This window comes from Pocillopora damicornis, chromosome 12 (genome assembly GCF_964200805.1).
Source record: "Pocillopora damicornis chromosome 12, jaPocDami1.2, whole genome shotgun sequence".
NCBI lineage: Eukaryota > Metazoa > Cnidaria > Anthozoa > Scleractinia > Pocilloporidae > Pocillopora > Pocillopora damicornis.
The window spans coordinates 17,420,578-17,436,018 of NC_142681.1; the positions used below are offsets into that span (position 1 = coordinate 17,420,578).

Sequence of the window (15,441 nt, forward strand, 5' to 3'; positions counted from 1 at the left end):
ACAATGAGTACATGACATTCTCACGTAGTTTGAAGTCTTACTGCACGAGAGCAGAATCCCTTTAAATTGTTCTTGTGATGTTTGACTTAAAGCGGCCTTACGTTTCCAATGGAATCGCCGAGCTAATTTTCACCTCCTTTAACATCTTGTTAATGATTAGAATTATTATTTCTTGACGACTTGATTTCTCTTAGACTAGGAGCTTTCGTATCAATACCAATGGACAGAAAGGCGTACAGAACACTAGAAAGTTTATCTGTCGCGGTTTTCACAAAAATACCGCACTTATATCATTCAAACATAGCTTGATTTTCCTCGGCGAGTTATAATTATAGAGGAAAATATTGAGATAGAATTTCCTGAAATTTTCTGGGATGTCAACGAGTGTTTGAAGTCGTAATAGTCTCAACCGTTGAAGGTTAAATGTAATAAAATATTGAAAAATTGTATTTCTTTCATAATTTGACCGAAAATGTTTATGAAGGAAGAGAAAAAATTATTTTGTATACAGACACATTGAATAAGCCCTTTCCTATGTATAATTAATGTGGATTTTGTTGTAAACAAAAAGTAATCTAGGTCTTTGTATTAGTCGCAAATTGATGCGGCGTTCAGCTCAGAAGAGAATGTTTTTCATTGGCGGCACAGTTATTTTTTAATAAAACTATTATTTGTTACTTTATAAAACTTACGGTCCTCGTTTTAACATGGTTTAAATGTTGATAAATTTCACACCCCTTCAAATTGAAGACACGGTAACAAGCTGATTGCAATGAAAACAAATCCGGTGAAGTGTGATGGAAACGCTTGCGCTATTAGTTCAGAGCCACAGGTGAAAATCATTGTTAAGTCGTGCTATTGTCTAAGGCCGCGAACTGATTCAAAAGATGTGAAAATACTCAATTTGGTAAATTTTCGGATTATCGACGGGATCATTTTAGATTGCAACACTGAAATGCTTTTAAGAGACCGAAAATTGAGTAAAAAAAGGCTCTTTGTCTAGATCTACAATTCTTAGTATCAAGAAATGCCATTAGCTCGACTTTAAGACTTAAAGGAAATATTTCTTTTCTATTTTATCTGGTCAATCATAATTTCTATAGCAAGGGAATTTAAAATTGTGTAACCATATTGACTGTAAGGTGAGCCTTTGGAGGCAAAACAATACATACCTCATCCATATTTCATGAAAATCACTTTCGACGAAAATGGGTTCTTTGCACTGAACTCTATTTGAATTACTTGAATCTCATAAGTCGTATTTTTCATTATCGAGTATTTCTTGCTTTTATTCGGTGTAATGAAGCTTTGTGTAAAATCCTATTACCACATTTGATTAACCAAGTGTTTTTAGTTCCTGTTCCAAAATTGATCAGCGTGCTCAATAAACAGAATCATAAGATTCTCAGTATTACTTCCATGTATTGATCAGTCATCAAAATATCGAATATCGTTACGAAACAAAAACATGCTGTTAAGAAGATGTAAATCTTTAATATAGCTAGAAGATTTGAATTCAAACCACCATTAATCCTCCAACTTAAAATTTTTTTTTTCATTTACTAGGAATTGTCACCTTTTTTCTCACATTCCAAACTGTCTAGCCCCAATTTAAAGAAAAAATTACTAATCCCTTTCACGTTGTTTACCAGAGTATTTTAACGAAATATTTACCCCCCTTGATTAAGAAATTTGAATATCTTATCTTAAGCTTACGCAAATTTCTTTTTCTCGACTGTGATTGCAGGTGATTTATTTTTTGTATACTCTCGTTATTTCGCAATAGCCTCAAATTGCTTTAACTTCCTTTCTTTTACTGAACTTGGGCAATTATAAGTTTGATCTCTATACTAATCGGTTTGTCAAATCTTACTAAGACTTTAAGCTGCGGTCGACTGTTTTTGTGGTTTTCCGTAGTTTTGTTTACAAGCTTAGGAAAACTTAAAGTCCTCTTTTCTGATCATGCTAAGTTCGCTCCTCCCCGAATAGTAGTGGCTCAAGAGCCTCAGAAAGTAGTAGAGAAATTATGGAGACATATTGAAGTAGGCGTTTAAAAAAGTTGTTGGCAATTTTCTTCTGATCTTTAAAATTCTTCACCCATCAGTGGGCCGGAAATAATTCAAAATTGACGTGGTATGTACTGAATTTTTTTCTGTTCAAAAAAAATCTTTGTTAGATATGTTGCATAAAACTTCGCAGACACCTTCCTCCTTTTGAGCATAAGAAACGAGCGAACTGGTATCTGTAGCTGTAGTAGCTGTGTAGGAGCGGATTGCCTGGTTTTTTAAAGCGTTCGGGTTTACTTTAGAAAAGATAAAGTTTGTGTGTTTAGTCTGTGCAACATAAGAAATAGGCTGCCAATTGTGTTGTTTAGTAATCGCAACAGGGAAATTGACATGATCGCGAAAAGTTTTCGAGTGTTTTCCGAATTTTCCAGATGGATCAGTATACTGATAAAGCAATGCAAAGGACGTTAGCGCTTGAAAAATTTTAAACGAAAGTTGTATGACAAATCAGAGTGTGCGGAATAACAGTAATTTTCATATTTCACGCATTTTATGCCATTTGGTAAAAGGCACTCAAGTACTGTAAATCTCTAGCTTTAAAGTAAGAACCCGGAAGGAAATCCTGAATTGATCGAGGGTGATAGTAAGTCTTTAGCGGCAAAGAAACTAATTTTTAAGTTATTTTTAGTGTATTTTCGTGGTTTATTTGGTCATTTTTATTCATTCTCTTTAGTATTTAAATCTCATTGTATGAGGGCAGGATTCATTTCAAAATTATTTCATGGTTTTTTAATTTAAGAACCCAGCGTTTGGAATCAAACCACCGCGCAAATCTGGAACTTTTGTTCAAGATTCTTCACATTTTTAACAGTGATTTCATAAGAAGCTTATTTATTCTCCAGAACATTTGAAAAGTCCTACCGTAAGGGGGGCACTTTCCATGATTTTTTAAGATTTAGTTATGGCCTTTGCAGGTTTTTTTGTAGTTTGAAGTACTTATTTGCGTAATTAATGGAAACACTATCCTTTCATCATTACATTAACACATTTTTAAAGTGTGAAACATTTCAAATTCTGCATAAAAAGCTTGGAACGTGAGAAAAACTTGGAAATTTTCGGGCGAGCATTCATGGTTTAGATTGAGGGAAATGATTAAACTCAGTTTATCTCGATGTATCAGTTTTCTGTCCTGTGGTTTTTTTTTTTTCTTTTTGGTGGGTTTTTTTCTTACTAAATGGTAAAAATGTCGTTCTTGTTACCTCGTCGTCAATTTAGAAAACCGACGCCATTATCTAAGAAAAAAGATTTAAATAACATTAACATCGACGAGAAAGGGTGTTGTCATCGTTAAAACCTGTGGCCAAAAATGAATGTCTACAATTTATATTACTTTCTACCTTGAAATTTAACAAAAGGAAGATATTGACAAACTTTGAGGTCAGTTTTCCATTCTGAAGTTTTGTCATATGGCAATGCGATTTTAGCTGAAACAGCCGGGAAATATTAACTGCCGAGGCCGTTTTTGTTGAAGCCTTCGGCATTACGTACTTTAGGCGAAAATTCGCTCTAGACACAAGTTGATGCAAAACATATGCTTAAATACATTAATCAAATTCCAGCACGAACATAGGATGCTGGATTTGGCGCAAATTTTCCTGTGAAACCGATTAGCTTAATCCTTTCGACCAGAGCACTGAAATTCTTTTTCTTTTCAGTTGATGTGATATTGCCAGAATCCAATTATAACACTCGGCCAAAAATTATATTCTAACTTCCTTCATCGTAACACGCTATGCATTCGCTCGCCGACAAAGTTATGCTCTGTCGATCTTATCTAAAACAACAGTAACTTTTCAAGACAGGCTGAAGTTTCTAACAGCGATCAATGACAACTTATTTAAAGACTGAGAAATAGATGGAAATAGTGAAGGAAATTTGAGAATTTTAATCGATTTTGCAGATGCTGACCTCGAGACCTTAAAAACTAACAGTCAGGAGCGTGAAATAGAACGGAGTTTTAAGACCTGCGAATAAACTTCGATGGTGTCTTAGAATTTCGACGAAAAGATCAAAATTATTTAAATCACTGAAATTCATTCTATCAAAATATTTTGTGGTCTTTTCTAAGGTTGATCATCTAATACAATTCAAAGTAACTAGGATATTTGAAACAAATATTTGCGAGGCCTACTCTAGATAAGAGATTTGATTTCTTTATAATTGACTTCTGGAAAGGTTTAGTATTTGTCAACAGCACTCGAAAGCTATTGTGTACAGCTGGAATATTTGCATACTTAAGGCTCGTGCAGCGTATATCGGGTGCGATAAAGAATTTATATTCGAAGGAAACAAAATTTGATCGGGAGACCTCAGGCAAAATCCTGTAGCCCTTCCTAATAAAAACGTAAGCTTGAGTTGTCTTTTAATCAATGTCGTAGTTGCTTTTCTCTTCATTCGGTCCATGTATCGGTTGTTTGTTTGTTTTCCGTTTTGGCTAAACCGAACTCAGTCAATCATCGATACAAATGTTACCACTAGGCTGTTTTTAGGCATGTCACATTTACGTCATATTAACTTCGACTTCTTTTATTACCAGATTACTTGATGCTTGTTCAGCAAACAAAGCCCTCCTTTCAGGACTCCCGCATGGAAGCTTCTTCTGAAAAATCCAACTCCTCTCACTGAATCCCTTTGCTTTGAATCCGCAGAGCATATCACAAGCTTGGGTAAGACCTGCTGAATCATCAAGTAAAGCTATCGACGTACCTTTGAAAGCGCAGCTAATTTATCAAGTTACAATGTAAGTTGAAGTAGTTATTTATTTTTTTTCCGTAGGGACACTTCTGTAGATTTACGTTTATTTATGTTGGCATCATTTTGATCACGTATGAGATGTTAACATCCTCAGGAAAGTAAAGTGTGCGCCACTCGAAATAGCCAGATATGAAATGCTTGTCAATTGTACTCATCGACTTAGAGAAAGCCGTCAATTTTTACAGAGTGGATGATTTGGAACAATTATCTGTCAATCTAGTACTAAGTTTTCTACTCAACCGCCCCAAAACCTGCGACTTTGATCTCATAGTTCATTAACTGTAAATTATCGAGGATTGAGTGGGTCCTTTCGAGTGTAGCAGAAAAATGATATGATCTCTTTAAGAAAGCGGTAGGTTGCAGATTCGAAATGTATTTTCAACCGGCTGGTGAATCTTCGTAGACATTGACGTCATCCTTCGTTAAAGCTTAACAATATTGGCGTGGCTGTTGATATGTGAACTTCCTTTTTTTCCGCTCTGTCTCTTGTAGAATAATAGTTATAGAGATGTCTTTTCATCTGCCTAAAATGCGAGGTATTATTTCTATCTAATAAAATGCGGCGAAAGTTGACCTTAATCCCTTAGTCTCCATACCACCTGAACAAGGCTCTTTTATATAATGATCTGACGTCCAAGTAGGTCAAAATAACAGTTCAATTAATTCTTAGAAACTATACCACGGGCTCCTTAAATTTTGAGGAGAATGCCTCACCGAAAATAACCCGTGACTTTTCCTTTCTTCTGCCGACGTTAAGTGCAAATGTAAAACAGACAGTCTGAGAAAAATAATCGCACAGCATGAAGTCAAACCTCCCAGGTCTCCTGGTACACAGTTTTAGAATCTACAGGAACTTTCCATCAAGTCAAATATGATAAATTATAAATCCACCAAAGCTCGTGCAATAGTGTTATTTATACCTGAGTAGCTGTTAATTCGACCGCAAGGATTTCAAAGATAATACTAATTTGGAAAGCAACACTTCAGTAATGATTATTACATAACTGAAAACATCATGTCATGCAAGTTTTTCCCGCAACCTCAGTATTGTTTGACTCTTTCGCACACGAGCAACTGAACTGGCAACATATGCGTTGACTATTTTCGTGCATCGAAAAGACAGTCTGTTTTCAAGCAAGCCATACTTAATACCATAATCAGTCACAATCTACTAAAGTGAAGGATTCAGGACAGATTAGATACAAATATCTAAGATACGAGTATGTCGTTGTTTTAAGGAAAATGTGATAGGGGGAGCAGAAATTTCCTCAAAACAATATTTCTTTCCCTCACAACTGGATTTGAAATGAAATAATAAATTTCACAGTTAAATTAATACTGTCTTTGTCTTCGGCTTGAAACACAAGAGGTCCAAGAAGAGGCGGAAATGTTTTATTCGCAATAGCCATCAATAGAGACCACTTATGTCTATTATCTTTACCTTTTTTCGAAACACGTCAGAGCTTAACTTTAAATGCACTCAATCCATTTCTTATTTGTGAAAACCGGGCTCACTTCTATCTAAAGAACGTTAGCTTGATAATCCCACCTAGGGAATATTTGTAGTTATGGCCCCGGTTATTCGAAGGTCGGATTGGATAACGCTATACGTTTTGCCATTACTTATCCGCCAGATAGAGATCTATCCGTTGGATAGCGTTATCCGCCCTTTATACAACCGAGCCCCGTTTAATAACAGTCTTGCAAGAACATTAAGAGATATTTAAATAAAGGTAAGGTCTTATTTGTAAAAATCTTCATCTAAGGTTATTGCTTCATATAATTTTTATCTGCTTCCAATAAACACCAAAAAGGTTTTGTTATAAATGCCAAAAGCCAATAATGAAATTTATACTCAAACCATAGAGGTACGAGTTCATCGACTTTTATTCCTGATGGTGTTTTTGTTGAATTTGGTATCGGTTGTTTGCCAAGATACTTCTTTGTCACGTGGACATCCTATGCTTAAATAGCACTGAAATGGAATTTGCAAAGGAAATGAAGCTCGCTGCAAACGTCTATAGATGCATATGCAGAAAATCTGCCTAAGGTACACCAATCCAAAGCAAAAAAATGATGCTAATTACGAAAGAGGCGGATTTATGCAATCAAGCTTTTTCATAATACATTTCGCCTCACTTGTCACAAAAAATTAGAAATCGTTTGAAGAATAATTATCGTCGACACAACTACCAATCACACCTTTTTCAAACAATTTTTACTTCTGACGTATTTCATTTGAGTGTTTAAAACCAGTTTTATTCCATGTGGCTTTGGATTTTAACTTGGCTTCTTCTTATGGACTCTCTTTATTTTAAGGCATCCAAAAATATTTTTCTTTCTGTAAGACACCTGCGGCTACAAATTTCATTCACTCGAGTTCATTATTATCAACTGTTTTGAGCGTCAAAATTGTTTTCTTCCAGGCACATTTTACAATTACTACACCCGTTAGGTCTGCATCTAATATATCTTTAGTAGTTTAGGCTTATGTTTCTTATTGTAGAATCGTGCATTTAAAATGTGATATACAGCTTTCTTTTAACAATATGGAAGCCATCTTAAGCAATGATTAATTTGACAGTTAAAACGCTATTTTTGCATGGTTGACATCAGTGTCCAAAAGTTTAAATTAATTTGACTTAACTTCAAGCTTTAAAGCATATAAAACGTCGTACTTTTCTAAGTATAATTTGACAGGATTACTTTTTTGCATTAAAACGGGAAAATGGAATTTATGAAAACTTTTCGAAAATAAAATAATTTGTAATGAAAATTCTCGTGATGCGGGTGACTCGGTGTAAGAATCTGTCGAAATTCAAAACGGTGTGAGTTAGCGAGAGTCGTATATCGTTTAATTCCTCGATACACAGATTGCATGCATCGGGCGAGAAGACGTTTTTTATTTCACGGGAACCCAGATGACTCTGGTCCATCGTTGGTCCACATAACACCTCACCTTGTTATTTCACCGTTATTAATGTTCGTGAATTACGCAAACTGGTGGCATTGAAGGTAAATATCTTAGATAGGATTGGTAGATAAGACTGACTCGATTTGGACTACAAGTTTCTAGTGGTATCGCCATTTGAAATCTCATGCTCACATGTACCTGTCTATGAACAAATGAAAAACATCGTAATACCCCAAACATTTTCGTGTTTTTATTTTTCCCAAACCTCGAATATTGAATATGTTAACTTTATTTTACTGAGAGGATAGAAGAGACGAAACGCGTCTTTAAAATCACCAATAATTTTCTTTTTTGTTTAAGAAGAAAGAGATGGAAAATCGCAGGAAGGAAACTCATTTTCGGCAAATTATCGCTAACTTTACGCCTTTCTTTGTTTATCATGACATTGTTCTAAAGCTTCTCTTTTTTATTTTATTTTTCATCTTACTGCATGTGTGGAAAACTTAATGGCTTTTACCCACACATAAATAATTTCACCTGCTGGCTGTCAATTATGTGTTTGACGAGTTGGCCCAAAAACAGATATCTATAATATTCCCCATGTGTCTGACTTCCTAATTGTGCCGTTTTTTCCCTATTATGGCACTTACGCGTGTTGCAGTAAATAACTTAATGTATAATGAGGTTTTCAAAGCAATTGACGGCTTTGGATAAAAGCCTTAACCTCGATAATATTATGCACAAAGGCTTTTTATGCGTAATACCGCAAATTTGAAACGAAGGCGTAACATTGATATGGTAATTTCAGAACCTCCTAACAAGTTTTCAATTACTCTTCACCGCAGCGCAAAAACATCGCCGCTTTCCCTCCACTTTTAATTTCTTTTAAACTAAAAGCACTCAGGTATTCAAAGTCTGGAGTGAGGCCTCGCCAAGATTTTTTTTCAGGAACCGTCTAACAGTTCACCTTTTCCATATATGTATGCATTTCTTAGAAACTGGACGAGTCCAACGAAAGAAGTAATTACATGAAGGTTTGACGGAAAGTTTTTTTTTTCACAGAAGTTGGCAAAATAATTCCTAATGTTTTTGTTGATATTGTTATTTGGAGTTTTTAAGTACTCTCCTAAAATTAACGAAAACCGGTCCCAAATTCAGAATTTTTATGACATTTTGAATTGCCAATGAGATCCTGTTATGTAACAGAATTTAACCATAAGAAGAAGTAGAAGTAGTGATAGTTCAATAATTTCTTGGCTTTGCCAACGCCAGCTGAAAGCACATTTATTTGCCTGGCTCTGAATATTTCCCATAATGATTATTTATCATACTGCACTATATTTACTGATTCCCTTTTGAATATCTTTCATTAAAAGTCAACTTTCCCAATTTGTTAATCGAACACCGAAACGCGTTCGTCTTTTCAAATTTCGATGCAGCCCTTCGCCAGACTTTATCAATTGTGTTTAGAGTCCGCCCCCACTCTCTCCCCCACAGATAACTGTATAATAACATTCGCTCAATCAGGCGTCACAGTCCAGGACTCAAAATATTCTGCAGTGTTAGAAAAAAAATTACATTGACGCGGTGTTTTTGTTCACAATGGGGAGTTATTTATAATCTTGGCATAGCCACCCTTACAGATCTTGTAGAACACAAATTAATATGCCTAAATTTCCGTTATGTTCTTTGATACACAAAAGTGGAGTCGAAGAAAAACCATATTTTATCAAAAAATATCTCATATGAAATGAGCTAATGGAGGATTCTTTTAAAAATCATTATTTTCTAGCCCAAAATTTTGATAATCAAGCCCTCAAACTGCATCTGCTACAATTACAAATTTTGTTGTCTGAAGATTCACAGTATAATTTTTTTTTACCACGTTTCGGTTTGGAAAAAAGGGATCTACTTGTATTTGAAAACGTAAAGTATTTTCCTAAAAGCCATCTTTCGAACTTCTTGATGGGAGCGAACCAAAATTTGTCTATATGTTTCAAGCCGCCTTACCTGATTCATTAACTAAAGAGAATGTCTGATTTTGGCTCAAGTATCAGCTTTTAATTAGTAACTTTGATTCTACTACCCCGCACTTACACTTACACTTGCTGGTGTAAATTCTGCAAGCACACTAACTCAGGTAACGGCACGCTGTGTGGTAATAGATACATCGTAATGGGCGCTTTTCGGAAAATTGAGAATAAAAACGTTTCGTGAGGGTAGCTGGCTATCGCCAGGTGGGCAGATCGCTACCTCAGTGAGAACTCAAGAACTTTTTGTCTATAAAAAACTTTCTACGAGTCCTTTGAGAAGGTCAAAATCATATTTTCGCTGCATTCTTTTAAGTGCATGATGTCCTCTTCGTGAATATTCTCATGTAAGTGAAATAGAAATCACATTGAGATATGGTCTTGCATTACACCCATGCAGTATAAAACAACAAGCTTGCAAACAGAAAACATATTATTCTGACTTTTGCATCTGTGGTTTTTTTTGTTTTTGTTTTTTTTGTTTTTGTTTTTGTTTGTTTTTTTTTTGTTAGATCTGAACACAACTTGAAGTCTGGTAGCCTCAGGGGAGGTTTCTAACCATATCATATCTTGGCGGTGTTAACGATGCATGTTCCAACTCTGAGATTGGTCCTATGTCTAATGGTTTGCTGCGATTTATGGCTTGCCAGCAGCCAAAAGCTCCAACTTGATTCAATCCATCAATCGGAATTAGTGCGCAAAGCCCGTGAAATCAGGCAGCATCGTCAAGTTCGCCAAACGCGTCAACTTCGTCAGGAACAAGATGAAGAAACGAAATGCAAATTCAAATTTGCCCTGCTGGATTTTCCTCCTTACATTATGAATCAAAGTGTTAACCCAGGATTTATGTATCAAACCCTAACATGGTTTGTGGACACAGCTTGCTTTGGTAGAGAAGCAACAAACCCCATAGCTTGCAAAATGGTACCAGTATTTGTTCAAAATCAAGACGAGATGGTGAAATTGATTAAAAATGAGTCAGTTGATTTTGGTTTTCCAATTCTATCGGATGCAAAACAAAAACTTACGGGTCTAGACAGTGTGACACTCATCCGGGCATTTGTATCATCCGGGTGTTCAATGATTGTGAACTTAAAGCAGTGCGAAGCAGAGTCACGGGAACAATTATTGACTTCCATTACGTCACAATGGCCAATATTGGCTTGTATCATATTGCTGTCAGGGATATCTGGAGTGATCATTTGGCTCTTGGTAAGAGTTAAGGCTTATCATCGTCAATCTATACTCAGCTTCTAAAGCTCTTTAGTTTTAATTTTACGTAAGGTTAGATTCAAACTTAATTGTTACGGCTTTAGCATAAAAATAGTAAAAGGAGGAATCGACGGCACCATTTTTGAGTTAACGTTTAGTTAGGCACACCTTATCACTTCACCGAAATAGAAAGCCAAACTGAAAAAAAGGATCTCACAGTGAATAAAGAGAAAACTGTAATGCCCTACAATTCTCGAATCGTACAAATAATGTTTGTTTGTTCGTAGATAAAAGGACCCTTGCAATGACGCAAACTATTAAATAAGAACATTTTATTCCAAGATGTCACAATTTCGGGTACAGTAAAACTGCTGCGAATTTTGTGCGTTGTAGCAAGGCCTTAAGTAAGCTAGAAGTGTTTTCTTATCAATTTATTTACTCCACACTAAACGGCACCTTTATGTTAGGTTTTTTTATATATAATTTATTAAACAGTTATACCGATTTTCATGACAGGAACACCGTTCAAACGCGGCTCAGTTTTCACCCTCGTTCACGATAGGGTCACCAGAAGGCTTTTGGTGGGCAGTGGTATCACTTACAACAGTAGGGTAAGCTGTTTTAGATTTGGGTATCAGTGGGATATTTTTTTCACTGCATCCTTTGAATACAATCAAAGATAAGCAATATTGTAAAACCCATTTTTGTCAAGTTAATACTTGCGTTGGGTTTGTCAAAATCTCTACCAGGGTTCCGTTCTTCAATTGGCTTCCAGTCTAACAAATAACTAGTTGTTACGTGGTATCGGGGTCCTCTTGTTCACAGTTCTTCACAGCTCATAAACCAAAATGAATAGTAGCAAATAATTAAAAAAAATTTTTCCATTGCATATCTTAAAACTATGTTTCTGTTTTTTTTTTTTTTTTTTTTTTTTTGACATTGTGGATAGTGTAAGGAGAGGAGAGTGGGAAGGGGAATGAGATTCGTCAAATTTAGATGAAGTCATAATTTTTAGCTAAAACGCACATACTCTGAGTAGTTTCAATTTAGTTGATTATGATCATTATCGATGGGGCAGAGTATTTATTACGCTTCAGGAGGGAGGCAGTGTGGGCTAGTGGTTGGAGTGCTGCATTTGTAATCTGGAGGTCCCAGGTCTAAGCCCTCCACCCTCCGCTACTCACCGGATTTGTTTACGGTTGCCACGAGTTTCAGAGTTCAACTCCTTGGCTGCGCTTTGTATATAGCTAAATGTTCAGCTTGCTACCAGTTGGGATTTTCATTCATTCTCTCATTTACAAATTCAGTCATTTGTACTGATCCTGAAAAGCCCCATCGGGGAAATGGTCAATTAAGTAGACATTAAAAATTTTTATACTTACGACACTATCCTCAAAGCGCAAAGATATTTGGTTCCTTTTTTCTCATTAGGTACGGTGATAAGACGCCTAAAACCTTCTGTGGACGTGCATTTGGTATAATGTGGATCCTGATAGGAGCAATAATGTTGTCGCTGTTCACCGCCTTATTTACAAATGCTATGCAAGCTTCCCTGGATGGTACGAGATGTAGGGACATCGGTGGCAAAAAGGTTAGTAACCCTAACATGAATACCTAAAACCCTTTGAACCCAAACATCATTATGCCCCTTTCTCCATACTTTTCTCTATACATTTCTTAAGGTGCTGGAAAAAAATGTTTTTTTAACAATCAAGAGCTTCTTTAGTTGGTGATCATTTCCTTTATTCTCATGACCTCAATGTTTGATTCAGGGGTGATATTGTAAGGAGATATATTTTCTTTTTTTCAAGTTAGATTCTCTACATTTTTAAGTTTATCTTTACCCAAGCTTTGAAAGGTTTTTTTTTTTCCTGAAAAACGTCTAGTGCGAATAAATGAAATCCTACCCTCATCGATCGAACTCAGGAACAACTCAAATGCAACTCGGCCCTGTGTGCCCTGTGTGCCCTGATTCACAGGGCCGAGTTGTTAAAAGCAGGTTTCAGATAATTCAGGAGTAATGTGAAATCTTATTTAGGATCTGAAAGTTGTAAAAGAAAATCAATGTAAGTCTTTTTGTCTATACTTATTGGCTGCTCTTAAGAAAAAAATAGAGAAAATTATTCGAAAGAGGTTTTTGAACTAAGGTATGAAGAACACGTATGAAATTTACCCCGGATTAGCGCTAGTCAGACTTCGAACAACTGGGCCCTGGATGACTGAGTGGGGCCATGTTTATGATCGCTGGAGTAACCAGGAATCATGAGCTACCTGATTCAGAGGTGAAGAATGAAATTCACATTAAACAATTTTAATTGATTGTCGAAATGGAAAATTGCTTTGGTTTGTACAACTTCGGCTATTATTGGCCCTTTCAACAACAATGCCTTCCCTGTTCCTATTATTTAGGGTGGGTCTTTCCGGAACTACAACTTAAGTTTAGTTTCGTTGTACAGACTTTTCATATTCTTTCCACTAAGCCTTAATAGATTGTGCCAGTAAAAGTAGCATATTATGCTAGTGGCATTGCTCGATCAGTTTTTTGAAAATTATACTACTTTTTCTTTAAGTGTGCTTTACCAAAAAAAAAAAAGAAAAACAAACGAACGAAGTCCAAATTATGTATTTGTTGTCAATTAAGCATGAAATCCTCTTCATTTTGAGATACATACTTGCTCTGACAAAACATAATTAACGATTGGATTCAAGACAAGAAGCAGTGACTTGTCGTGTCAACATGTAAGTTTCTCTTCGCCGCCATTTTGTTGCCTGTGAAAGCGGGAATTATAAACGATGCAATCTTTACTAAGGGTGTGCCCAGTCCTCTAGACAACGAACGATTCTATACTGCGCCCTCTTCTTCCAAGACATTAAAACCTGAAAATAGACATGATCCATGGACCGAATTTGAAAATAATCGAACTTGGAGACCAAACAAGTTAAGACTCTAATAACGTTTCCTTCAAAATAAGAAAAAATATCCTCATTAGGCTTGCAGTACTACTTTCATAATTCAAAGCAATAATTGTGCTTGTTTTAACAATTTAGGTAAAACATTTGGCCAGCGCAATCTATAAGGGCCCACCTGGCGTATAAAAATTTGTCTGACCCCAATTTACTTGCTAGGTGGGTGTGTCCAACAAGAATCCTGAAACGCATATAGTCGCTATGGAGCTGGATGCAGACTTTGTCAGTAAGTAGTTCTTTTCAGGTTTATTTCAATATCCTTGTATAACGTGTTGCATGACCAGTTTTCTTCAGGAACGATTGCGAAAGTAAAGAAATAACCTTTAAAATAATCAGTTTTTAATTCCAAACAGTCATATTTCGTATATTTTTGTATCAAAACCTCACGAGAAATTTCTCCGCCTATTTTTCTCCTTTTATTCATGTAAGAACTTGCGTTGGCTGACTAATCAAATAAATTTTTAATTAACAGAGTTCAAAAACCTGGACGAAATGCAAAAAAATCTCAGCCGAGGAACAATTGGAAGAGTAATGGTGGATCGCAATACTGCCTTTCACTTTCTGGATAAATCTGGTTTAAAACGAAACAGGCAGATCCGAATGATTCGTAACATTGATTATCCAATGGAATATTACCTGGCTCACGTGAGCCATAACGTAACGGAGTCACCGAATGACACGAACAATTTTGATGACGAAGTATTGACTAGAAAAACTGAGCTTTCGGTTTGCGGGGAAAGCCTGAAAGAGTTATCAGCGGATGTGGTTGCAGTTGCAAAAGACACTGCCAAAGAGCAACTTATCCCTGCCGAATTACAGGTAGTTTATTGTTTTTTTGTGAATTTCATATATTTCACCATGTGCCGTTCTTCTCGTTATGTCTAACATTTATTCTGATGCAATCAACAGTTTGAAAATTATTTATTTCTTGTAGACAGCGGATTTGTCCGATGAAATGGAAGGGTTATTCTCCACTGGCTCACAAATGACCAAATTTATTTTATTTGCCTTATTGGGAATATTTGCCTTCCTATTAGTCATCGGCAAACTATGGGAAGTCTACACCAACTGTAAGCCAACGGTACGCAAGAAGAGAAAAGGTAACTGCCTCTAAATTAATTTACCTTAGGTTCCTGCAGAGTAAATATAAAACAGTTAGCTTTAAGAAACCTGTTCTATCTTAATTAGTATAAATCGTGGTATTGGTGCGATTCTATATTTTTTAAATTCAGCTGGCAATCAAAGGCAGTGAGACAGTCACTTGTCCTTCAGTTGGTCAGTCTGTTAGTTATTTAGTTAGCTAGTCAGTCAATCAGTCTGTCTGTCTGTCTGTCAGTCCAGACAGTAGGTCAGTCCGTCAGTCAGGCAGTCGGTCGGTCAGTCAGTCATCCAATCAGCCAGTTAGTTAGTTGGTCAGCATGTCCCTCAGATTTTTAATCATAAATGCGGAAACCTTCGTTACATGAAACAGTTCAATACATATTAGAAGATCGGTCTG

At 36.0% G+C, this 15,441-nt stretch overlaps 1 protein-coding gene and 1 pseudogene across 6 annotated transcripts in view; one reads left to right on the plus strand and one right to left on the minus strand.

The window, feature by feature from the left end:
• LOC149036763 (uncharacterized) overlaps positions 1-15,441 on the minus strand; it is a 386,542-nt pseudogene that overhangs the window by 350,329 nt on the left and 20,772 nt on the right.
• Positions 1-15,441, plus strand: part of LOC113673733 (uncharacterized) — a 34,524-nt gene that overhangs the window by 16,783 nt on the left and 2,300 nt on the right. For 5 of the 6 annotated variants that reach the window (XM_089188881.1, XM_089188882.1, XM_089188883.1 and 2 more), the window contains 7 exons: positions 4,715-4,806; positions 10,277-10,976; positions 11,493-11,587; positions 12,408-12,567; positions 14,103-14,169; positions 14,416-14,762; positions 14,878-15,043. In XM_089188881.1, the coding sequence (XP_089045007.1) occupies positions 10,350-10,976; positions 11,493-11,587; positions 12,408-12,567; positions 14,103-14,169; positions 14,416-14,762; positions 14,878-15,043 (1,462 nt within the window). In that variant the 5' untranslated portion in view covers positions 4,715-4,806; positions 10,277-10,349. Of the gene's footprint in view, positions 1-4,391; positions 4,411-4,714; positions 4,807-10,276; positions 10,977-11,492; positions 11,588-12,407; positions 12,568-14,102; positions 14,170-14,415; positions 14,763-14,877; positions 15,044-15,441 lie in introns of those variants that run through there. The other variant, XM_089188887.1, reaches the window with a different exon arrangement.